Source organism: Myxocyprinus asiaticus, chromosome 21 (genome assembly GCF_019703515.2).
Source record: "Myxocyprinus asiaticus isolate MX2 ecotype Aquarium Trade chromosome 21, UBuf_Myxa_2, whole genome shotgun sequence".
Lineage (NCBI taxonomy): Eukaryota > Metazoa > Chordata > Actinopteri > Cypriniformes > Catostomidae > Myxocyprinus > Myxocyprinus asiaticus.
The window spans coordinates 7,288,418-7,314,201 of NC_059364.1; the positions used below are offsets into that span (position 1 = coordinate 7,288,418).

General features: G+C 36.9%; 1 protein-coding gene across 2 annotated transcripts in view; it reads left to right on the top strand.

Moving 5' to 3' along the window:
* The window catches only part of LOC127412197 (actin-binding LIM protein 1-like), a 232,954-nt gene that overhangs the window by 36,883 nt on the left and 170,287 nt on the right, over positions 1–25,784 (top strand). The window contains exons 15-23 of one of the 2 annotated variants that reach the window (XM_051648379.1): positions 782–922; positions 1,943–2,028; positions 3,225–3,330; positions 3,468–3,529; positions 5,677–5,737; positions 6,468–6,475; positions 6,774–6,848; positions 7,132–7,212; positions 7,342–9,313. In XM_051648379.1, the coding sequence (XP_051504339.1) occupies positions 782–922; positions 1,943–2,028; positions 3,225–3,330; positions 3,468–3,529; positions 5,677–5,737; positions 6,468–6,475; positions 6,774–6,848; positions 7,132–7,212; positions 7,342–7,455 (734 nt within the window). In that variant the 3' untranslated portion in view covers positions 7,456–9,313. Of the gene's footprint in view, positions 1–781; positions 923–1,942; positions 2,029–3,224; positions 3,331–3,467; positions 3,530–5,676; positions 5,738–6,157; positions 6,849–7,131; positions 7,213–7,341; positions 9,314–25,784 lie in introns of those variants that run through there. The other variant, XM_051648378.1, reaches the window with a different exon arrangement.

Sequence of the window (25,784 nt, forward strand, 5' to 3'; positions counted from 1 at the left end):
AATAATTGATCCTATCAATGTGTATCTTTTACTACATGATGTCATATGAAAAACCAGTCAGTAATTACACTGATCTTCGCCTCTTGAACCTTTACAACATAAGACAGTAATAGTTCTTTGTGTATTTCAAGTTGGAAATGACTGAAACGTGACTTGCGATTAAATGTTAAATCAGTTAATGTTCTCTGTGACTCTTTTTTGAGTCTTTTTACTGATTAATAAAAAAGAACTGGCTCTTAAGAGTCATTCGTGTATCGTACTATCTGGACCGAGATAGTACTGTGAAATAACTATCGTACTAAACTGCATGTAGTTAAATTATGCATGCAACATATACACTGCTGTATGTTTATGTTGCATGCAACCAGTGTGGACAATGCAATTAAAATATATTTTTTCTATTTATATTTTTCATTATTTCGCAGTACTATCTCAGTCCAGATTTAACTCAGTCACATTCAATTCAGATTGCAAACTCAAAACTTGGCTAAAACATGATTTATTTTGTCATGTCGCTGTAGATTCAGTTAGAAGTTAGAAAACACACTCAGAGTATTTTAGTATTTTGTTCCATTCACGTTAGCTGAAGAATGCAGACATTCAAGAACCATTATTTTATTAAAAAATTGACCTGGATCTGCACATATACCAGTTCTTGATTCCCAACTCTAGCCACAAATGGCTTGCAGTAGGCATAATTGTCTGTTGGTTAGATGTTGGTCTAAAGTAGCCACACTGTTCTGATGGTCCAGCTCCCCCTGATTTATTGATCTAGATTCAGCTGCCTTTGCAGCCCAGAGCAAGTCTGCTGATGACATCATCAAATCGGCCAAATTCCCCTCAGCATATGCCCCTGGTCCAGACTACCCAGCAAAGATAGAGACAGAGTGCTGGTCCTTCCCAATCGCCCATGCTGCCATAGGTACTGTGGTCACCCATGATACATCTGATACATTGCTTCGGCCATAAAGCAATAGTTCACCCAGTTGCTCCAGCCCCGTATTATTTACTTTCTTCTGCAAAATGCAAAACGAGATGTTAGGCAGAATGTCCGAGCTGCTCTTTTCCATGCAACGAAAATGGAAAGATATTTATACTGCCATGTTCCAAGTAATAGATGAATTCATTATTCACACCCACCATAGCTCTGAAATCTCATTTGCCCTTGTATGTTCAATTCATTGGTGGCTACTTTAGATGCATTGCAAAAGGTTTGACATCAATGACGGCATTGGTTCTTGCCTGTCATGTGACCAATTGTTACGTGAAAAGTTTGAAAAAAAATTAGATTTGAGAGCTTGATAATCAGTAAACAACTTAAATTTTGGTCTGTTTCTCACTCCAAGTTATCATATGGTTTCAGAAGTCTGCACACACCTCATATGGACTACGTTCACGATACTTTTAATGTGCTTTTTTTGTCCTTTTTATTGGAGCTTGGCAGTATAAATAACCATCCAATGTATGGAAAACAGAAGCAAAGAAATTGTTCCAAAGATCTCCTTTTGTGTTTCATGGAGAAAATAAAATAATACTACCCCTAACGCTGCCCAGAGAATTCTAGTGTTGTATTAATAGTACACTATTTAAATATGTTTTTAAGATGAGTACTGAGATTGACTTCAAATTTTTTGTGTCGTCTTTTTGTTCATGTGTAACTGCTGTGTATCTGTTTGTCTCAGTTTCCTGTAATACCCAAATACATGATCATTTCACACAGTGGATATGTTCTATAAAGGTTACCTTACCTTAAGGTAGAAAAACTTTACATGAAGTATGTTTCATCAATATGAAGAGCCACACAGAACTTAGACTTCAGTGAATGCAGCATATTGCATATCACATAGACTGGCTTTAGTCTGGCTTTTGTACTTGTTCCCCCTTCATCCCTGACTTAAGGTGTTTGTGTGTTTAAATGTGTTTTTGTTATTGTGCTGCTCAGGGACAGACGGCAGGAGAAGATCAAGAGAGGAGGATGAAGAGGAGCAACAGAAACGCAGACAACTTCAGGAGGAACATCTCAACAAGGTCAGGAGGCACTATCAGGGTTGTGCACCATTCAGAACTGAATTGGAAATGCCTTTTAAAATCAGTTCCTGAATTTCAATACAAGTTAAGCTCAATCGACAGTGTTTGTGGCATAATGTTGATTACCACAGAAAATATTTTCAACTCGTCCCTTGCTTATTTAAAAACTGTGGTTATGTTGAGGTACTTACAATGGAAGTGAATGGGGCCAATCCATAAGCATTGATATTTCTAAAGTACAGCCATAAGACAAAAACATTATACGTGTTAACATGATATAAGTGCGTTGTATTAAGTTGTTATATTTGATTTACCTTTACACTAATCAGGTTATTAAGCTATTTTTTCCCCACATTTAAATCATGTTAACACGTACAGTAAAATGTTTATGTCTTGTGATTCTACTTTTAAAACAATGTGTATTTTAATGTTCATTTACTGGCTCCATTCACTTCCATTGTAAGTGCCTTACAATTAAAACCATGATTTTTAAATGAACGATGAACGAGTTGAAAATATATTTTTTGGTAAATAACATTATTCCATAAATGCTGTCGATTGAGCTTTGACCCTGGAACATTCCTTTAAAGGATGTAGAATTTAAAAGGATTGAATTTCAAAGAGATTCGTATAACTGCTGTTGTTTTTTTAATATGTAGAAATACATATGCATTTCTCGAAACATTAGAAGATATAAGTTGAATAATCAGTGTTTGACATGCCATATGTACACCTATAGAAACGTTCTAGAATGCTAATTTACTTGGTATACTATATAATTGATAGATTTATTTTTATAAAGTTATATTTGTATACATTTATCTGAAAAGTGGTTCATTTTGACTTCATTTGAAAAATTCATTGTACATATAGGGAATAAACAGGCGTAAAATGTCAAACTTAATTTAACTTAAACCTAAACTTAACTTAAGTCTATTTGACTAATTAAATTCCTCTGTTGTGTAACATTCTTTGAATTCAGTAAATTCCTCGTCCTGTCAAATTCCAAGTCAGTGTCCTGTTAGATGTGGCCCAACTTTCTGTAAAAGGGAGCCAGTTCTTAAATTAGGGAATTGTTCCCAATCTTGCTTCGAGAGGCATTTATTTTGTAAAGTAAAGATTACAGTGAATCTTACAGCCTTGTATACCCAAGTACAAAACTGAAACTGTGTTCCTGTCGAAAATGTTGATTCCAGATCCAGTCTGGTTTGGGCAAGATGATCCTTAAAGAGGAGATAGAGCAAGAGAAGATCCGAGAGCGTCACGCACAGAGCCTGTCGGCTCAACGCTCCAGTAATGCAGGTAAACTAGATCTCTGTACAGTAGATTGAAAACCCCTGTTATGTTCTGTATCTTGCTGTTCTTTGTTATTCAGGAAAAGCTGTCTCTTTGCCTGTTTTCTTTTGTAGTGAACGTGTACTATGCTCTATAAATTACAGATCAAAGTTCACCTTCTAAAACAGGCTCACTTCCTGGATATGGGCGACACGGACTGCATCGGGTAAGGTCCATGCTCTTGTGGGGTCTATGAGACGTGGTGCTGTTGCTTTAAAGGGGTCATATCATGATGAATAAAAAATGTCCTTGATATTTTGTGAAAGAGTTCATTGAATTACAACCCCGATTCTGAAAAAGTTGGGACAGTATGAAAAATGCTAATAAAAACAAAAAGGAGTGATTTGTAATTTTTATTCACCCTTTGCTATATTGAAAGCACATTATATGAAGTTTTCTTTGTGAATTTCATTATTTTTTGAAAATGTCTAGTATTTTCAAATCAGATGATTACAACACGCTCCAAAAAATTTGAGACGGGCAATTTAAGACTAATAACAATTTGACGAGTTGAAATAACAAGGCGATGTGAAACAGGAGATGTTAAACAGGTGAGGCAATCATGTCATAGTATAAAAGTAGCCTCCAAAAACAGCCTAGTCCTTCAAGAGCAAGGATCATTGGAGACTTGTCAATTTGCCAACAGATGCTTCAGCAAATAATCCAGCACTTTGAGAACAATGTACCTCAAAGACAAAGTGGAAATATTTTGGGCATTTCACCCTCTACAGTGCACAATATATTTTAAAGATTGAAGGAATATGGTCAAATCTCGGTGCGTAAAGGGCAAGACGAAAACCACTTCTGAATGTGTGTGGCCTCTGATCCCTCAGACAACACTGTCTTAAAAACATCATTCATCTGTAATAGATATCATGAACATGGACTTGGGATAACTTTAGTTAATATTTGTTAGTCAAAACCACTCGCGCTGCATCCACAGTTGCAAGTTAAAACTTTACTATGCAAAGCAGAAGCCATACATCAACACTGTCCAGAAGTGCTGCTAATTTCTCTTGGCTGGCTCTCATCTTAGATGGAAAGTAGAACAGTGGAACTGTGTTTTTTGGTCTGAAGAGTCCACATTTCAAAAAGTTTTTGAAAAACAAAGCCGTCGTGTTATCCGGGCCAAAGAGGAATAGGGCCATCCAAGCTGTTATCAGCGTCAGGTCCAAAAGCCAGTGTATGTATGGGTCAGTGGTGTGTCAGTGCCCATGGCATGGGTAATACACACATCTGTGAGAACACCATGAATGCAGACAGATATGTAAAAATTTTGGAGCAACATATACTTCCATCCAGCACCGTCTGTTCCAGGGACATACCTGCATTTTCCAGCAGGACCACTTCAAACCACATACTGCCCAGATTTCAAGTGCATGGCTGTGTAAGCAGAAATTGTGGGTGCTAGATTGGCCTGCCTGCAGTCCTGACCTGTCTCCTGTTGAGAATGTGTGGTGCATTATGAAGTACACCATACGGCAATGAAGACCCTGTACAAATGTGCAGCTGAAGACCAACAAAATGGATGAATGGGGGAAAATTCCACTTTCTAAACTTAACAAACTTGAGTCTTCAGTGCCCAAATGCTTAATGAGTGTTATTAGAAGAAATGATGTTTCACAGTGGTAAAACTCGACTGTCTCAACTTTTTTGGAGCGTGTTGAAATCATCTGATTTGAAATTACTGTACATAAAAAAAAATAAAAAAATAAAAAAAATGAAATTCACAAAGAAAAACATAATATAATGTGTAGTTGTAGTGCTTTCAATATAGCAAAGGGTGAATATAATTTACCAATCATTCCTTTTTGTTTTAATTAGCATTTTTCATACTGCGCCAACTTTTTCGGAATTGGGGTTGTATAAAAATATACAGTACTATAGCATTCAAAATTCAAAACTTCCTTCCCAGTGTAAAAAGACCTGTAATTGAGCAAAAACATACTTCCACAACTTAATGATATTAGACAGTTGTCTTCAATGCATAAAAATGACCCGGTTAATTCTGAGGGTCAGAGAGAGAGGGTAAAAACCTTTAATGAAAAAATATATATTATGACAGTTTTGAAACAAACAAACAAACAAACAAACAAACAAGAAAACCTTTCCAAACTAAATGAATCTAATGGGGGAAAAATAAAAATAAAAAGTGGATGATATGACCCCTTTAATGGCCGCTATTATTGTCGCTAATTTTTAAGCACTATTTAGGACAGTTTTGTAAGCACTGGCAGCATTAGAGTCAGAATAATATAATATAATATAATATAACAACACATTTTGTTTGTTTCAATGTTTATTTTGCTCCAGCCTCAGTCGACTGATTTCACTCAGTATAACAGTTATGGAGATGTTTGCGGTGGGATGAAAGGTTAGTTTGTCTGTCTGTCTGTCTTTTAATTTATGTGAATTTAAACCTTGAGTATGCAAGGGATTATGTACAGTCAGCCGGTTGTTATCGCACAATAAACACTGACAGGGTGATCAGGACCCCGACGTGACACGACCCTTTTTTTTTGCAATAACAACTGGCTACCTGTACATTATCCCACTTATTACACAGCTACTAACCAAATAAATAAAGACATGGACATAAAATATTGATATGCGTTGAAATTATGTAATTTGAGAAGAAAGAAATCGCTGAACAGCGATTGGTGGATTCTTATTGTGAAAATGGCCTTCTGCCTCCTCAATATTCAGGCTGTTACAGGACTACTTGCCAAATAAACAAATAAATGGTCATGAAACATTGATTTGAGTTGAAAATATTTTATTACTTTACTTGAAGAGATCGCACAGTGATCAAAGAAGCAAGAGAGATGGCTCGCGAGGACCCGGATGAGCGGTCTGATACGTGGAGCTGTAACAGCGCAATAACAGACCGCTAGATGGCGCCATTGACCAATCAGAATCGAGTATTCCAGGCCACTGTGTAATAAGTAATGATAGCAGATAAGGATCACATATAGGCCTATGTGTTATCAAAGTAGGGTAGATGCATATGGATGATATTAATAAGGCATGCAGTTATGAAAAATTTGTCTCTAATGTTTGAATATAAAAACTCTGTTTTCTGTTTTTGTTTACTTTCTGTAAAGAGTTTCAGGTACGTAAATTAATTTTAATCTGAACTTTCAAACAAAGCTGAGCACTAAAATAAATTCCATGCATGTGTGAATGCGAAATTAAACTCTTTTACGAGAGATTTTATATTTATGACTAACTAGATTAAAATGCATCCTTATAATGACTAGTAGATAATAGTCCTGTACATATCTCTAAATACCATATCTACAATATGAGAGATGTTAGCTTTGCTGTTCATTACATTTTGAGAATTAAAAGTACGTAAGATACACTTAACCTCTTATTGAAAAGAAGCTCTTTGTCCATGTTGTTTTTAGCCCCTGTATGATGGCCATCGTTCAACCACCAGAATGGACAGAGGAGTGTCTATGCCTAATATGTTGGAACCAAAAGCAAGTATTTTCCTCTCTATCACTATGAATCTGAAGTAATTCTCATACTTGGGGTTATCACTTACAGTATTCTCAGCATACAGTATATGTTAGGCGTTAAACAGGGAGTGAAATCCCAGTTCCATTGTTAAAATAGCATAAAATGATCTGCCATCATTTTATAATGGGGAGCTTACTAGGTTTTGAAAGAGGAAAAACCTTACATTTCAGACATCAAACAAGCTTTTAAAGGTTTTGTCTCTTTGTAGTGTATTTACCTTTGAATTCTATGCATTCTTTATAGGTTTATCCATATGAAATGCTCTTGGTTACCAGCCGTAGTCGCTCTAAACTGCCCCGAGATGTGGACCGAACCCGACTAGAGGTAGTTACTCAGAATATGTGCCACATGACACCAGAGCAATCATATACTGTACATACAGTATATTATCATTCAATCAAGATATCTTAGGTATTTTATTTGCTTTTTTGACTATTCCACCTGCTTTTCTAGCGCCACCTTGCTCCAGAGATGTTCTTTGAAATCTTTGAGATGGAAATTCAGGAATTCGACAGGTTACCTCTCTGGAAACGCAATGAATTGAAGAAAAAAGCCAAGCTCTTCTAACCAGGATATATATAGAAAACATTTACACTCGCTCACATTATGTATCATAATGCTTTTTACTGCTGTTCATTTCTTTGTTGTAAGCTCGGAGGTCAAAGCTAAATGCAAAAATTAAGCTGCAAGAACGTTCCATGCTGCAATATCATCATATGTTATCAGTTCAATCCAAACATTGCTGATATACTGCAGAATTCTCATCTCTCTATTTGTTCATGTCTCTGTCACTTAGTTTGTTTTTTCCTCTCCCAGAAAACAGTCTTCCTCTTTTTGTTCCATGTTCTTCTTGCATATCTTAGTCAATCTTGCTCATGCAGGTAAGAATGTTGTCTGATAATCTAATTCTTTGTAAATTTGTAGTTACAATCTATTTAATTCACTGTGTTCCACTAAAGACCTCTTTGTTTGCATCAGTTGTTTTTGTTCTGGGAGGGATTGTAGATGCTAATACTATGTGTATGTGTGTGTGTGTGCCTGTGTCTTTGTATCTGCTCATGTTAAACAGTTTTGAATGCTTTCAAAGAGACTTAATCCATATCGGCACATATCCATCCATGTATTCACCCTTTACTGCTGTATCAGACTCTTAAACATCTGTTAATTAAAGATTTCTGTGCCACTAGCTGCACCAAAAAGAAATAATGACAGTTTTTGAACTTTCAAACATCCATACTTCTATTATTCAGTCGAACAGATAGTGCCGTCTGATGCAGTCGTTGTTATGTCCAGCCCACTTGGGCCCCTCAAACAAACAGATTGCAATTGAATGCCACTAGTGGCGTAGAAAACACACTTTAAGCTTTCTGGTTTTATTTTAATTGTAAAATCAATACTGATGTCCTTTCCCTAGCATACTGTATAGTTAAATAATAGAATACAAAGGTAAACAATAAACTGCATTTGACTTTCCTGAATAAAGTTGACACACACTGCCATCTGTATTTCTGAGTAAAGGGAAATGTTTCAATGTGCACCTCTCAGCTCAGCCAAAGGCATTCAAATACAAAGATGCTCTATAAATTGTTTTAATTAACCCTGACTAATCGAATCAGATGTCGTATTATTGTATTGTTGAGTTCATCATGCACAATACACTTGTACATTGAATTCTTAGCAGGACCAAATGGAAAGTCTACTTCCTCTGCCTCTATCTCTCTTTCTCATTCCGTGGAACCTATAATAGCATTGAATGAAAATATTTAATTGCTAGGAAATTTATATGTGTCATTCCAACTATGGAGAAACCTATATTTTCACGTGCCCATCGTATGTGTCTTCCAAACTTTTGGTGGCCAAAAGTTTGGAATAATGTACAGATGTTGCTCTTATGGAAAGAAATTGGTACTTTTATTCACCAAAGTGGCATTCAACTGATCACAATGTATAGTCAGGACATTAATAACATGACAAATTACTATTACAATTTGAAAAACAATGTACTACTTAAACTACTTCAAAGAGTTCTCATCAAAATAAACTCCATGTGCAGCAATGACAGCTTTGTAGATCCTTGGCATTCTAGCTGTCAGTTTGTCCAGATACTCAGGTGACATTTCACCCCACACTTCCTGTAGCACATGCCATAGATGTGGCTGTCTTGTCGGGCACTTCTCACGCACCTTACAGTCTAACTGATCCCACAAAAGCTCAATGGGGTTAAGATCCATAACACTCTTTTCCAATTATCTGTCGTCCAATGTCTGTTTCTTTGCCCACTCTAACCTTTTCTTTTTGTTTTTCTGTTTCAAAAGTGGCTTTTTCTTTGCAATTCTTCCCATAAGGCCTGAGTCTTCTCTTTACTGTTGTACATGAAACTGGTGTTGAGCGGGTAGAATTCAATGAAGCTGTCAGCTGAGGACATGTGAGGCGTCTATTTCTCAAACTAGAGACTCTGATGTACTTATCCTCTTGTTTAGTTGAACATCTGGCCTTCCACATCTCATTCTGTTCTTGTTAGAGTCAGTTGTCCTTTGTCTTTGAAGACTGTAGTGTACACCTTTGTATGAAATCTTCAGTGTTTTGGCAATTTCAAGCATTGTATAGCCTTCATTCCTCAAAACAATGATTGACTGATGGGTTTCTAGAGAACGCTGTTTCTTTTTTTTTTTTTTTTTTTGCCATTTTTGACCTAATATTGACCTTAAGACATGCCAGTCTATTGCATAATGTGGCAACTCAAAAACAAACACAAAGACAATGTTAAGCTTTATTTAACGAATCAAATAGCTTTCAACTGTGTTTGATATAATGGCAAGTGATTTTCTAGTGCCAAATTAGCAATTTAGCATGATTACTCAAGGATAAGGTGTTGGAGTGATGGCTGCTGGAAATGGGGCCTGTCTAGATTTGATCAAAAATAACTTTTTTCAAATAGTGATGGTGCTGTTTTTTTTAACATCAGTAATGTCCTGAAATTCTGATTTTATTTCTCAAAATTGAGATTTAAAGATGCAATTGTTGGTTTGTATTTCACAATTGCAACTTTATATCATGCAATTGTGGAAACTGGGAGGTACAGAATACAGTACTTTAAAGTTAGAATTAAGTCTGGATTCCTAAGCTTTTTTTTTTTTTCCAGATTCAATAAACATGAGAATTATACCTTTTTATTTTTGTATAATAACAAATACTAAATATTATACAGCAATATATTTATAAAACTTCTTAAACACACACACAAAGAAAATTGCCAGAGGGAGGTACTAATATACGGTATAAAACAAAATAAAGGTAGCCTACAAAAAAGTTCAGAATCAGAATGAGCTTTATTGCCAAGTGTTCTCACGTACACAAGGATTTATTTTATTTTATTTTATTTTATTTTATTTTATTATTTTTTTGGTGATAGGAGAAACAAGTGCACACAGAACATTAATGTGAGACACAGAATATAAAACAAGGTAAGAGTATAAATAGACATACAAATAATAGGACATATAACAGAATGGCGTATGTACATGTGCAAGTGGTAATGTATGTTCAAGGTAGGGGTAATTATAATTAATTAATTATAATTTTCTTTATTTATCACACATTATACATTTGCACATATATGGTGAAATTCTTCTTTTTCACATATCCCAGCTAGGCTGGGGTCAGAGTGCAGGGTCAGCCATGATACGGCGCCCCTGGAGCAGATAGGGTTAAGGCCTATGAACAGTTATTGAATTAAATATGTGAATTTACATATGTACATGAGATATGTATTTACATTATTGCACTATGGGGGAGTCCTGAGGCAGTTTAATTGTTCATGTGGAAAATGGCCTGAGGGTAAAAACTGTTCTTGTGCCTGGATGTCCTGGCGCTCAGTGCTCTGTAGCAGTTCAAAAAGGGAGTGGGCAGGGTGTGTGGGGCCCAGAATGATTCTACCTGCATGTTTCCTTACTCTGGAGACGTACAGGTCTTGGAGGGTGGGCAGAGGGGCACCAATAATCCTCTCAGCAGTCCTGACTGTCTGTTGTAGTTTCCTTCTGTCAAATTAAGTGGCTGATCCAAACCAGACAGTTATAGATGTACACAGCACAGACTCATTGACAGCCGAGTAGAACTGTGTCAGCAATTACAACCTCTGCTGAGCCTTCTTCACAAAAGTTCATTTATAATTCAAAATTAATTCCTTATAAAGCTCGCAAATATTTAAAGTCTTTATAGCTTTTTTTTATTATTATTACACTCAGTAAATACATCCAGTTGGTCTTTTGTAATATCCCTTTGACACAAGCTGAGCACTTAATGATGTCATCATTCAGGAAGCCACATTTTTGGTGAAAAAACGACAAAAGAATAATCAGTAAGTATTAGCAAATTATTTTATGAATTCTGTGATGTTGTGTGGCATGAGTTAGTTTATCTTAATACAAAACATTCCATCTTGTTTGAAAAATTTACAGAAGGCTAAGAAAATATACAAATTTACAATTTGACAACTTTTATTTGCTTTCTTGTATAACTAGTTTGCCAATGTATAAATATGCAAGTTATTTCTAAGTCTGGTGATGTACCTATTTATAGAGACACTTTTTTTTTTTTTTTTTTTTTTTTTTTTTAATTACAACACAAGCATATTTACTTATTTATTTTTGAAAAGTTCAAAAGGTATTGCATAACAAGACTAATCCACATAAAAGAGAAGTGATAATTCTGATAAGCAGATACTGCAGTTCTCCACTAGAGGGCAGTATGTCAACGTGACTCAAATTGTCCATACGAATATAAATCTTTGTCTTTCAGGGTCTGCCAAGATCCTTTTGAATTAAATCAGTACGGCTGCCATTGACCTCTTGGTCCCTATCATTTGACCTCCATGTTAAATAAAAACACTTAAAACCTTAAAGGTCAAGATAGACACTCAAGTAAATTAGTAAATACTAAAAACTATTTCACCCATAAATTACCACTAACCAATTAATATTTATTTTTTAAATGTATTTTTTTTTTTTTTTTTTTTTAACAAGTACTGTGACCACTTTTCTTTCACTTTATTTTATTAATTTTATTAACATAAATCCTATCTGAGGGACAAATGTAAGTTTTGGTTGTTATTCACTGATAATCATATTCTAAAATGTAATTTGCAGTTGCATTCAGATTTGAAAAATTATGGATGTCATTGAGGCCAGAATGCTTTTGGTTCTTGCATGTGCTGTAAACAAGCATTGTGGGTCAGTTTAAATATGCTATGCAGAATGGAGGAGAAGATTTTCAGTTAATAACAACCTTCATTTCAACTTTAGTCTTTTCGTCACACAAAGCTATCATATGGCTTCAGAAGAGCGCACACGTTGTATGGAATCTTTTACTGCATTTTAACAGTGCTTTTATGCAATACTTTGGTCCATTTTGAAGCTCGACAGTCATGGTCACTATGAACTAGTGTTGAATGGAAAAAAGCTGCATGAAGGTTCTTAAAAAATTATCCTTTTTTGTTCCACAGAAGAAAGCAAGTCGTGCTGGCTTTGGAATGACAAGAGGGTGAGTAAATGATGTCAACATTTTCATTTTTAGTGATCTATTCCTTTGAGGATCTTTCTCTTGGAATATATCACCTGCAATATCACCTTCAAATTACGTTATTCATGGCATAGGACATTGGTATGCAAAGGATAATAAGGTTTTGGCTGATTGGGGAAGTTTTGCAACTTTTCAGATCATAAACACAAAGACAGACTAATCCTATTTGTCATCTGATCCTCTCTCTTCTACTGTCAGTGTACATTGACTCTGCGCATACACTACACACATCATAAGAGTGCATGGTGTGTGTGTGTGTGTTTATTGCCAGACAGTGATCAATTCTGTGACTCCTGTGTGTCTTTATAGGTTTGGTTATTAACAGCCCTGTCTTTACTTAAACACATGCTGACTTAGGACGAATTCCAATCGCGAGTGATAATCCCTGTGACCTACTCACTAACCCTACTCACCCTACTTTCGTTTAGAACGACCCTTCGAGTGGCGTTCCCTTTCCGCATTGCCCTTCAAGGGTGCAAAAATGCCATTTGGATAACACCCTTAGTCTAGCTCAGAACCAGCAGGGTATGTAATTACCCTAAGCAAACATACTTCTTTTTCTCTCTCTTATACCTCCTTTGAATAGATCCCGTGAGTGTTTTACCCATTCCAGGAGTGTTAGTCTTCTCTCACCCCTGCAGTATAGGACGGCAGGTTACATACACTGGACAACAGCAAAAGTTCACACAAAAATTGAAATTCTTTAATCATTTACTCACCCTCATGTCTCTCCAAACCTGTATGGTTTGTTTTCTTGCATGTAACACAAAAGGAGATGTTCTGCAGAATGTTCGCAGTGGTCTTTTCCATACAATGAAATCAGACAGTGACTAGGGCCTGTCAAGCTATAAAAAGGACATAAGATTTGAATGTGTGCAAATGTGGATGAGATATGAGAGTTATGGGAATGGGTAAGGTTTTCAGTGAATAACGACTTAAATTCCCATCTGTTTCTCACAGAAATCTATCGTATGGCTCCAGAAGACTTGAAATATAGTATACAGTTTAACAGACTCATTTTATGGTGTTTTTTGTCATTTTTTTTAAGCTTGCAAGCACTAGTTCCTGATTATTTTGTGGAATAGCAGCATGCACACTCATCAAAACATAACCTTTTTTGTTCTACAGGAAGAAAAGCATACAGGTTGTGAACAGCATTATGGTGAGTAAATTATTTTGGGGTGAACTATACCTTTAAAGGGAATCAAATCTGGTGTCACATTTTCCCAGGTTGCTGACAGAGTTTTCTTTCAAGTAGGCCTATATGATGTAATGGCACAAGATGAAGGTTGCACAATATCTTTATATGATCTGATGATTTATTTGCTCTTTGGAGACCCATAAAGAAGAGGGATTGAGGATTTGAACAGAGAACAGAGTTAATTCCCCAAAATCTTTGTTGAAGTTCCTTTTGTTTTGCTTTTGAAATTTATGAAGGTGGAGAATGAAGTATATCTTGAATCTCTTTCAGGATTTCGCAACCTTTTGTTTTCTTAAAGGCACATCTAAAATCATATAGAGCTGGATAATGTTAAAGAGAACAATCTGGGTCTGATATGATGTAACATGGTGCATTTGACTCTCTGTTAATATATAATGAGCATAATCAAATGAACTAAAAGCTTCAGCTATCAGTGTCTTAGTATGCTAATGACAAAGTAATAGAAATGCTCACTGTGTGTGTGTGTGTGTGTGTGTGTGTGTGTGTGTGAGTGTCTCAATGACTGAAAGGAATGAATGAGTTGTGTGTTATCAGTAAGATGTTAACCTGGATTAGCAGGATCTCTTGAGCAAACAGATAATAAAAAGCCATAAAGACGAGGTTATTGTCCTGAGCAAACCGGCTTAACAGACATAATTCTCTCCTTTAACTGTGTGTTCATGTGCAGTCATCCTGTTGATGTTTTTGTGTCTCATTTTCTCTTGTTCAAGTCTGTGATTTCTGTCCTGTGTCTCAGATCACTTCAGTCAAATGAAATGAACCATTGCTATGTACATTACTTATCAATATGGGGAACACATGAGAACAAATGGGACACTACAGCAGTGCGTCTGAGAATCTTGCTGATGTGAAATACTTCCTGTATTACCTTCATGTGAATGTCCTGCACTGTGACATGTTATAAAACAGCATTTGGCTAATTGTATTAGTATTATGCATGTAGTTTTTTATGACCTCATATTAATTGAAAGACTACATGGAATATTTCATTTGAAATGAAGTGGTGAAGTCATTAAAATAAATAAAACCATTTTCCAGCAAAGATATACATTAAGCTACACTTGCCCTTATACATGTATATTCAAATCGATTTTAACTTCTTGATGTTGAAAAAAGTCCATGGACACATTTTGCATTAACTACCCATATGTGTTGTTTTTCCTAAATACAAGGATATTTTCATTTACATTTAGTCATTAAGCAGATGCGTTTATACAAATCCGCATCTAAAGAAATGTACATGCACTGCTGTAGAGTTCTTCTGTTTCTCACTCTGTCTCTCTTCCCTACTCTTAACCAGACAATGTGAATGTTGAACCTATTTACCTTAGTTCAGGTGTGATCTGGAGCAGTTGACACAGGTTCAGTAAACATGAGGTTCAATCAAACACTGGCTATGTTTAGAATAGCATACTACCATTCTACTCATACTATTTCTGCAGTGTATAGTACGGATCTGCGTGGACAGATATATTTACAAAATTATATGAAAATATCCATCCATCCATCCATCCTATATCTCAAAGTATTCAATCTACACGACTTTTACATAACCTTCAGACACAGCTTTGTAAAGCAAACAACATTTGTCTTGACAAACTTTCCTTTACTAGTTTACCCGTGCAAACGTATTGTACGTATTTCTTTGCGTTGGCGTAGTGTCTTGCTTCTAGTCAAAACATCATTAGATTTATCACAGCATTGTTGGTTTCAGACAAAATGAATGAGAAATCAAAAACAAGTTTACGTAACAGCACAAATACACGATTCACACACAGATACAAAAGGGCCACGTTAATGAAATGTCAGAGTGTCACATGAACCTTTCACAGTCAGTGAGGCAAAAAGAGAAACTCTGTCGTCTCCACCCATCTATTCCGGGAAGTCAAAACACATGGAGCATAACCCATGTCGCCAAACTCCTCTATTCATAACTATCCCACTTAAACCCGTCCATTTACAAGACTGGGAATGTTGATTCTAAGAGCGGATGAATGTGTCTTAACCTCAGACCAAAAATAATTACACCATTTTGTGTTTTTAACATAGGTGTGTTATATAATGTGTTCTCATTTGACTGATAATTTCGTCCTGTTCCAGCTTGTTGACTTGTTGATTTTAACGTAGCACGGAGAGTTCAGTAATCGTTGGTGTATGAAACCCATAGTTAAAGTTTCACGGTGTAACTCAAATTATCTGTTTACACCTGGTATTAAAGGTGAAGTGTGCAATTTTTGCACCACTAGTGGCAACAAACGGAACTGCAATCTGTTTGTTTGAGTAGCCTGACTGGGCAGGACAACCTGAACAACCATTAGCTCAACCAATGGTGAGAGTTTGGGGTGGGACAACCTGTTTGGCTGAGCAATGGCAGAAGAGGAGAGTGTATAATAGTGCAGAAATATGCTGAATGAATGCCGCCATTGACTTTAAGAGCAACCTCGAGCTGAAGCACTAAGTAGGTCTATTAAGTGTTATTGATTGTTTTAGAAGTGGAAGACCTAAATCAAACTCAACCATAGAAACACATTTAGACCATCATTTTATCTCTTCCATAAAGCAAGACTAAATGTGCAGTTTATCCAATAACAGGAAACGGTTACAAAGTGAGAAAGAATGAGAAAGGAAAAGAACTGACCCACTATTGATTCTTTGATTGATTTATCTGATGCCCTTAATTGCACTTGCTGTTTTTAATTATGGTGTCTTTAATTAGTGAGAGAGCACAAAGGATCACTGGAAAATACATGGATTATATGATGTGAGAGAAGGTTGCCCTAGTAAAGCAAACATGGTTAAGTCTCTTTGTCATCACATAAGACAGTTGACAATGATAAATATCCTTCAACCAGACGGGGTCAAGTCTCTGGGTTCATAAACATCAAGCCTGCTTGAGCATTTAAAAAAAATGTAAAAAAAAAAAAAATGCATAATCAAAGTTTGATATTTTAAAGGTTCACTATGGAGGATTTCTCATTAAATTATTATTATTATTATTATTATTATTATTATTTTAGAAATGAACAGAATACCATTATTGAGCAAATACAAAAAAAAATCTGTGTTCAATGATTTTACATTCAGAGCTGTCGGGTTTGAGATTTGGCAGGTAATTTCAGGCTTCCATCATTTGTGCGTGTTTACGTCATGTCTGTAAACAAAGAAAGAAGGTCCGGTGGCAGATATGCTACTTATATGACTACATATTTTCCAAATACCTATATACACCGATCAGCCACAACATTAAAACCACCTGCCTAATATCACATACGTCCCATTCGTGCCGCCAAAACAGCACTGACCATTGAGGCATGGACTTGACAAGACCTCTGAAGGTGTTCTGTGTTATCTGGCACCAAGACGTTAGCAGCAGATCCTTTAAGTCCTGTAAGTTGCGAGGTGGGGCCTCCATAGATCGGACTTGTTGGTCCAGCACATCCCATAGATGCTCAATCCAATTGAGATCTGGGGAATTTGGAGGCCAAGTCAACACCATGAACTCTTTGTCACATTCCTCAACCATTCCTGAACAATTTTTGCAGTTTGGCAGGGTGCATTATCCTGCTGAAAGGGGACACTGCCATCTGGGAATACCGTTGCCAATGAAGGGGTGTACATGGTTTGCAACAATCTTTAGGTAGGTGGTACATGTCAAAATAACATCCACATGAATGCCAGGACCCAAGGTTTCCCAGCAGAACATTGCTCAGAGCATCACATTGCCTCTGCCGGCCTGCTTTCTTCCCATAGTGCATCCTGCTGCCATCTCTTCCCCAGGTAAACGATGCACACTCACCCAGCCATCCACATGATCTAAAAGAAAACGTGATTCATCAGAACAGGCCACCTTCTAAAAATTCCTCCATGGTCCAGTTCTGATGCTCACGTGCCCATTGTAGGCGCTTTCGGCGGTGGACAGGGGTCAGCATGGGCTATGCAGCCCCATACGCTGCAAGCTGTGATGCACGGTGTGTTCTGACACCTTTCTATCATGGCCAGCATTAAGTTTTTCAGAAATTTGTGCTACAGTAGCTTTTCTGTGGGATCGAACCAGACGGGCTAGCCTTTGCTCCCCACGTGCATCAATGAGCCTTGGGCGCCCATGACCCTGTCGCCGGTTCACTGGTTGTCCTTCCTTGGACCACTTTTGTGCTAACTACTGCATACCGGGAACACTCCACAAGACCTGCCGTTTTGGAGATGCTCTGACCCAGTCGTCTAGCCATCACAATTTGGCCCTTGTCAAAGCCGCTCAGATTCTTACGCCTGCCCATTTTTCCTGCTACCAACACATGAAATTCAAGAACTGACTGTTCACTTGCTGCCTAATATATCCCACCCCTTGACAGGTGCCATTGTAACGAGATAATAAATGTTATTCACTTCACCTGTCAGTGGTTTTAATGTTGTGGCTGATCAGTGTATATGTCTTCTATGACTTTCTTCTTACTATCAGTGACTCTCGGTAGCTAGTCAGATCCGCTCTAATATGGTAAAAAAAAAAAAAAAAAAAAAAAAAAAAAAAAATTCCTCCTCAGGAAATTTGCAATTTGCCCTAGCCATAGGGCAAAGGGCACTGTTCCTTAAGAATGGACCAACCTGTTCTCATAGAATCATACATTTTTGCAAAATTATTTTTATGCTTTTTATGACACTATGGGTTAGGTTTAGGTTTAAGGTTTAAGTTAGGGATATAATTTCACCCAAAAATCTAATTCTCTCATTATTTACTCACCCTCATGCCATCCCAGATATGTTTCTTCTGCAGAACACAAAGATTTTCAGAAGAAATCTCAGCTCTGGAGGTCCATACAATGCAAGTGAATGTTCTCCACTTTTACTTTCACTTCCAAAATGTGAAAGTGAAAGTGGAGATTGATAGTAAAAAATGACTTAAATATTGATCTGTTTCTCACCCACACCTAACATATCACTTCTGAAGATATGTATTTAACCAATGGAGTCTTGTGGCCTTCATGTGATTATTGGAGCTTCAAAGGTCTGGTCACCATTCACTTGCATTGTAAAGACTAACAGAGCTGAGAAATTCTTAAAAAAAAATTGTTTGTGTTCTGCAGAAAAAAGAAAGTCATACATATCTGGGATGACATGAGGGTGAGTATATGATGGGGTGAACTTTCCCTTTAAATTTGTTGATTTAAAGCTCCATAGAGCATTACACTTAAAAACCTCATCTATTTGGGAGAAATTTAATTTGCTTTTAGAGCCACACAGTGGACATTTCACCTCAGAACTGCCACAATATGTGTTAGGAGCCACGTAATATCATTTTGCAAAAATGTCAACACAGTCATGTTATTTTGAAACCAAGCTGGAATGGGCCTTATAAAACAATTCCTGTGTCTGCCATTCAGCAGGACAAGGTTACTATTGCAGATTATTTATGGCAGTTGTACGCAAAAAGTGCATGAAGACAAACTTGACCAGACTGAAGAGATCACTGAAAATTTGCCTCCTTGTTGAGACAGGTTAAAATGTGTAAACAACAACAACAACAAGAAAAAAACCCTCCAATATGGTGAATGAGCCCTTTGCCCATTACCTCTCCAATCAACTCCTTGTTTACAAATGTTAGATGCATTTATGCTAAACCCAGTGAAGATAAAGAGCTGTGGATGATTTAATGAGTATTTTTACATGTATCTACAACACTGACCTCACACTACTATTTAAGACTGATCTCATTAAGGGTGTGTACTGTACTTATGGTATGTAGCTAAATGCTTCTGACACGTTGGGCCACTGAGTATATCACCTCAAGCTTTTGCTGTCCCATCAGAGCCCGACTACAACCTGTACACAAATTTTCTAAATCAGACCGGATTAAGAAAGCATGTATAGGATTGAACGTTTTTGGATATAAATGAACAATAGCCTAGTGACCAAATCTACTTACACCAATGCTAGTTAGCTGAGCCTCTGATGCTGGACTAATGAGAGCTGGGTGTGCAAATTATTTTGAGCTGTGCTTAAAAATTACATCAACTGTACAGAGCATTTCATGGAACACAGGGGTGTTAGGCAAGAATGTTTTTCTTAGTCACCATAAGCCACTTTTCCACCACTGGATCAGTGCGAGCTGGGGCTATCAACTTGTCAGCCGGGGTCAATAGCCTTGGACCTCGAGCCGCTAGACTAAATTTATCTGCATTCCCATCATCGGGCCAATAGCTCTGCATCGTTGCCCTAAAACTCGCCCTTAATACACCCTTCATTTTTACTGTGCCCACAAATTTTTACATTTTTCCCGAACCTGTATCGTTGTGGGCTAAATACACAGCTTGGCAAGTTCGGAGACAATTCAGCAGACGCCGTCGATCTGATGTTGGCTTTTCATCAGATTAAACCCCTGATTTCATCTACTGAAAAGTACTGACTATTCTCCATTCTCCATTGATCTACTGAGGTAAGCTGATAGCTAGATTTAAAAAATTGGGAAATGAGTATCTTGGTGCTGACTCTCTGACTTGACTCGAGCTAAACCACACCTTTGGCATTGACCATGCCTCAATCCCCAGTTGGCCTTTTTTGCCCAAGGGTAATCGGCAAGCAAAAGGCGACTGACCGTTGACCACGAGAAAGTCCAGAGGAGGTGCGACGATGCCCCGTAAGTGACAGTGGGAATGCAACTGGCCCTGGCATGCACTTGCATGCCCTAATTTGGCCCGAGAGTGGAAACACGGCTATTGACTTTCAATGCTTCTTTCTTCTGTGCAATGAAAGACAAAGGTGACTGGGGCTGTCATTCTGTCTAAAACTTCCTAAATAAATTAATATGTGTTTGATACAACATGAGGGTGAGTGAATGACAGAATTTAAATTTTGGGGTGAACTATCCCTTTAAGGCCCCATTGTGAATTCCCTTGGATATTTTACCTTCTGACACAGGAAGTGAAGGGATTTGTCCCCTTTAGTGTTTGGATAGGGGTTCCTGCTGCGGGCACAAGCTGTGATACCAAACATCTATTGAATAAAAGATTCACTGCACTTTGCAAGGCAAGAGTTGAACCCTCAAGACAGTGCTTAAAATTACTGTAACATGTAAATGCAGAGCCTCAAATTTGTGGAAAACAAAGTTCTTTGTTCAATAGGAATCATGACTGTGAATGACTCTGGAACCTAGCATGACCTGTATGTGTACTTTGTTTTTTTTTTGTTTGTTTTTTTTCTAAACGAGAGATTCGTGAGAGCACAGCTGTTTATCAGTATAGATGCAAACTAGATGAGACATTTCCTCTTTGTTTCCTTAAATACACTTCTCTATAGGTGTCTGACTAGGTTAAAGCTTCATTGAAGGCTTCAGAATAGGAGAGTGAGATTCCAGCATTCAGTAGAGCTTTGTTTATAAACCAAAATAATGCAGATGGGATTGCAATAAAACCGGGCGATCCATCATTCTTTTTCATGTCTTTACACTGACCCAAAATGGCTTTCACAGAATTAACTGTGTTTATTTTACTATTCTGTCCCTCATGCAACAGTGTCAACATAAACTGTGCTTATATTTCTGACACAAGAACATGCCCGAAGTGAATGAAACATGAAAGACAAAGTAGATTGATATATTGTATCTAAGACTTTTCACTACTTACTGTTCAGATATTAATAAATTGATAGTTTTTGTTGAGGGTTTTAGATTCAGCAACTCCATCATGTCACAGAGGACAGGAAACAGCATTTTCTAAAAGAATAGAGGGATTTTGTGTAGTGTATTAAATAGACATATTTTATTTTTTATTTTTTTTCTGTAGACATATATTGATCATTGAACTGCAAAGTGTTGCCAGATCTACAAGTAAGCTTCATTATTGGTAACGTTGCCAGATCGGTTCGTCAAAGACAGCCCAACGACCAATCAAAACTATACTAACACTCAAAATATGCCACAAATGTTAGAGTCAAATGTTTCAGATTACATTTCATTTGAAGGCCTACGGTATAATGTAAGTAGCAGCATTAGAGGAGTATGAGAATATCAGGAAACATCTGTTCATTCACTCACCATTTTCCTCACAAGAATTCACCTTTTGTGTTATACAGATGAAAGGAAGTCATGCGGGTTTGGAACAACATGAGGGTGAGTAAATGATTAATATATATATATATATATATATATATATATATATATATATATATATATATATATACTGTATATTGGGCGATCCATCCGTTTAAACATCGTTCATCATGTTCACCATCATTGAAGCCTGACAAAGTTGACTTCATTATTGAAAGCAGTATTGTATTAGCCTATACACAAAATGCAACATAGTTTATTATATTGACTTTAGGTCTTTTAAGGCATAAGTAATATAAATGCATTGAGAACTGTGCTGCTTTTATTTCAGATGTAGCCCTATTTGCCGTACTGTTGTTGACACACTATTTTACCAATTAATTCACTGTATTTTCCTGTTTTTGTTTGTTTCATTAAAAACAATATACATAGGATCTGTCTTACCTGTTTAGTCAGAAGACTAGCTGTTGGTTGGTCAAAATTTCTTACTGTAAAATCTAATATTGGTGCATAAGTCAAACCCCATGTTTTGAGAAATATTAAGGTCTCCACAAAAAATCTGTGAAATTGGAAACCCCAGTATTGACCCATCAATGCCTGAGTACTTGTATCCACACGCATGCCTGATAGGCTGTGACCTTACAATGGAACACATGTTAAGAGAGAGTGGAGGAAGTTGATTAATGAGAACTCTCCCCTCATGACCCCATGGCTCTTAAATTCTGGCTCCACCCTGCAGGTACATATAGGCTCAGGTCATATAACCCCACCCTATGAGGTCAACGGTCTTTACCACCAATTAAGTTCCCTTCCGCAGGGCAGATGTAAGGCTGAGTCTGAAACTTCCTGGCTATGGAGCTTGTTTATGATCCGATTGTTGGAATCTGATCCATTCAATACATCTGCTTATGTTACACTATTCCAGAATAAAACGATGACGTGCAGAGGCATAGGAATAATCTGAAAAATGGGGGGCACATTATAAAGCTTATCAACCTGACTCATTAATACTAATCAGGGGACATAAAATGTATTTGCTGAAAGGCATGTAAGTAGGTGCTAGCCATATTAGTGTCTATACACACAAGACATGTTATTGCGTTTAAAATCAGCTGGATGCCGTGCAACAGTGTTTCGAGACATGTTTTTTAAAGCTGAAGTGTGTAATTTCTGCACCACCAAATGAGTAATAAACGTTGTTTTCAAAACAGCTTTCTTTAAACACCCCCATCTGCTGTAGATTAAACAAACAAATAGTCCCGCCCCCAACTCAAGCCATTGGTCGAGTCAGTGATGTTGTATCTCATTAGACGGGTCACTCAAAACAAACAGGAATTTTCATAGTGCCACAGTTTTAGTTTGCAAGAAAATTAACCTGTGAAATGCTTACTTATAGTTGTCTCTGCATGTTAAGCTGGGATAGGAGAAATGTTTGGGAAATTTTAACACAGAAAACTGTAAAGTTCAACTATTTTTAATTTGACACAAAAACTGAAGTGAATTGCAAACATTTTCAATCAGCTTTCCGAAATGGCAAATGGCAACACATTAAAAGTAGTTGATAATTGCCGTGCCATTTTAAGAACGCAGCACGAGACGGTGAAAAACACAGATGCTTTGCAACGTCCAAAAATGACCGTCCAGCAAATATATTAGCAAATATATCTATAAATATATATTGGCCGGCACTACGCATTATAGTTGTAGTAATGCTGTGTTCAATCCATTCAAAGGCATTCCATTGCCAGATACTCAGAAGATGACGTGTAAGGAAACAAAACTGCTATGCTCCTGTTAGCTTAGCAGGTGTTCGACTGTCACCAGAGACATCGCCTTGCAACCCAATTGATAAACAATGTTGCAATGTGATCATTTGTGCTACAGGAGTACAATTGCCAAAAGAGAGTACAATTTACCATGTTTTGAACACCTGTCTCTGCAAACATTTGTTAAACAAGCTTAAATATCATACAATGTAGGAGCTAACACTCGTTTATCAATATTATTTAATAAAAGTGAATGATTATCACTAACTTTGTGCATCTCCCTAGGTGCTGACATGTGTGATGTCGTGCACCTCCATCTCAGTGAAATCGGAGTTGAAGATTTTTTCATGAGTTTCCAAGTTGGAAGTCTGACTTCAAGTGGCATTCCATTGCACTTTTCCTAATAGGAAGTTGGAAATTCAGACTTTCCGAGTTGAATGGTATACGAAGCATAAATGCACACAATTGGAAACCAATGCCAATTGCTGCGTTCTTTTTTTAAAAAATGTTTTATCAGTCCACAAGAAAACAAAGTTGTTTACAAGGTACTGTTTTTATATATTGAACTCTTTCGAGGAAGGTTTAATCACTGGGTTTGCTAAAGTTTGCTTGGTTAGTGGCATCAGATGTTTGAAAGAAACTCAAGGCTTTTGTTTGAGGCACTAAGTAGCAACTTAACTAGATATCCAATCTATGCATATTCTGCTATGTTTTCTCAGTTATGTCTGTGATATAATCTGTAATTATTACCTTTACATGGACCAAAATTCTGATCCCACTGTCTATGCACATTTTTTGCTACTTTTCAGTGTTTTCTGTAGAACTGTCCGTGGAGACTGCTGCACCATTATTTTAATTAATTTTTGTAAACACTTGTCTGTTATTTTGGTATCATTTATTTAAGATAAATCCACCCCTGAATACTGTAACATGTTTAGAGCAAGCAAGCAAACAAACAAACAAACAAAACTGTGGTTAGTTGCTTACATGTCGGTCACAGATTCTCTTCCTGTCTAAGTGGGCAGTTCTTGGTCAGATAAACTACAATGCTTTTAGTGAAAAGTCTGGCTACGTGAGACCTTTGACTTACGGCATAATGTAACACAGAACTTTGATTGATCCTTTGAGCCCTTCACCCTGAGGATGTGCCACAGTTTTGACCTCTGTCTGGTTTATATTACTCTATAAAGCAGTTCAACCTACAAATGAGTCACCTGCTGTATGGACAGCAGTCTGTGACCACTTAAGACAGACAGGGGTCACTGGTGAAAACAGGAAATGTAGCAATGCTATGAAGGAAATTGCTCCCCCTTTTAAATGGTAACAGTTTTCACCAAAATACCATAGTGACTTAAGTTATTGTTTCTGTAATAAAACTGTGACAACTTGGTATAAGCCACCATTGTCATCAAAAATGAAATGAAAATAACAGCAATATAAAACTTTTTTTACCATGTCTATCCCGGACCTGAGTGGTGCGTTGTGACGTGTCAAAACAAAATCACTCCCAATATAATTAACAAAGCTGATTATGGTGTGCTTTAGAATGATCTACTATTCTACGCATTATGACATATAGAAAATATTATTATTATTTTATTATTATTATTAGAGAAAATAATTCAAAAATCAGATTATTGTATAGCACACAAATAGTAAAAAAGGCAAAATCCGCTCAAAACAAAGTGGTGAAATGATTTACAATTCGTGTAAGCCGCTCTGACGCCATCCTGCTGTGCTCCTGTATTTCTGTTTACATTGAGCTCCATGGAAAATGGCAGTTATTTAGGGTGTGTGCTACAGTGTTAAGTCATATGCACATGCTGTTATCCCAGAGCCATTAACCGCTGCGTTTTTTGATTGAGAGACTCTGGCTAATGAAGTGTAATTGACTGCAGATGTATGACACATTGGACATGTTTACTAATGACTCATTCACACAAACAGCAATCAACTAAAACCAAAAGCTTTAAAACTCCTGATGCTTTCCGGGAATATTGTGGATGTCACTGCATAATTGAATTGATTACGTCTCAAGTAACCATTAAAGGAATGGTTTAAATAAAAATGAAACTTTTGACATTATTTACTCACCATCACATTGTAATTAAATGCACATGGGATGGTTGTATGCACGGAAATGCCAAAAACTTTTTCCACTTTCATTGTGGCACACTTTTTAAGAAAATAGAAAACTCTATTATTATTGCAATGCCACAAAAGTGTCTCTAATTCCACATAGAGTTTCTTGAAACAGTCTTGTCTGAGCTGAAATAATGTGTAACAGCAGATG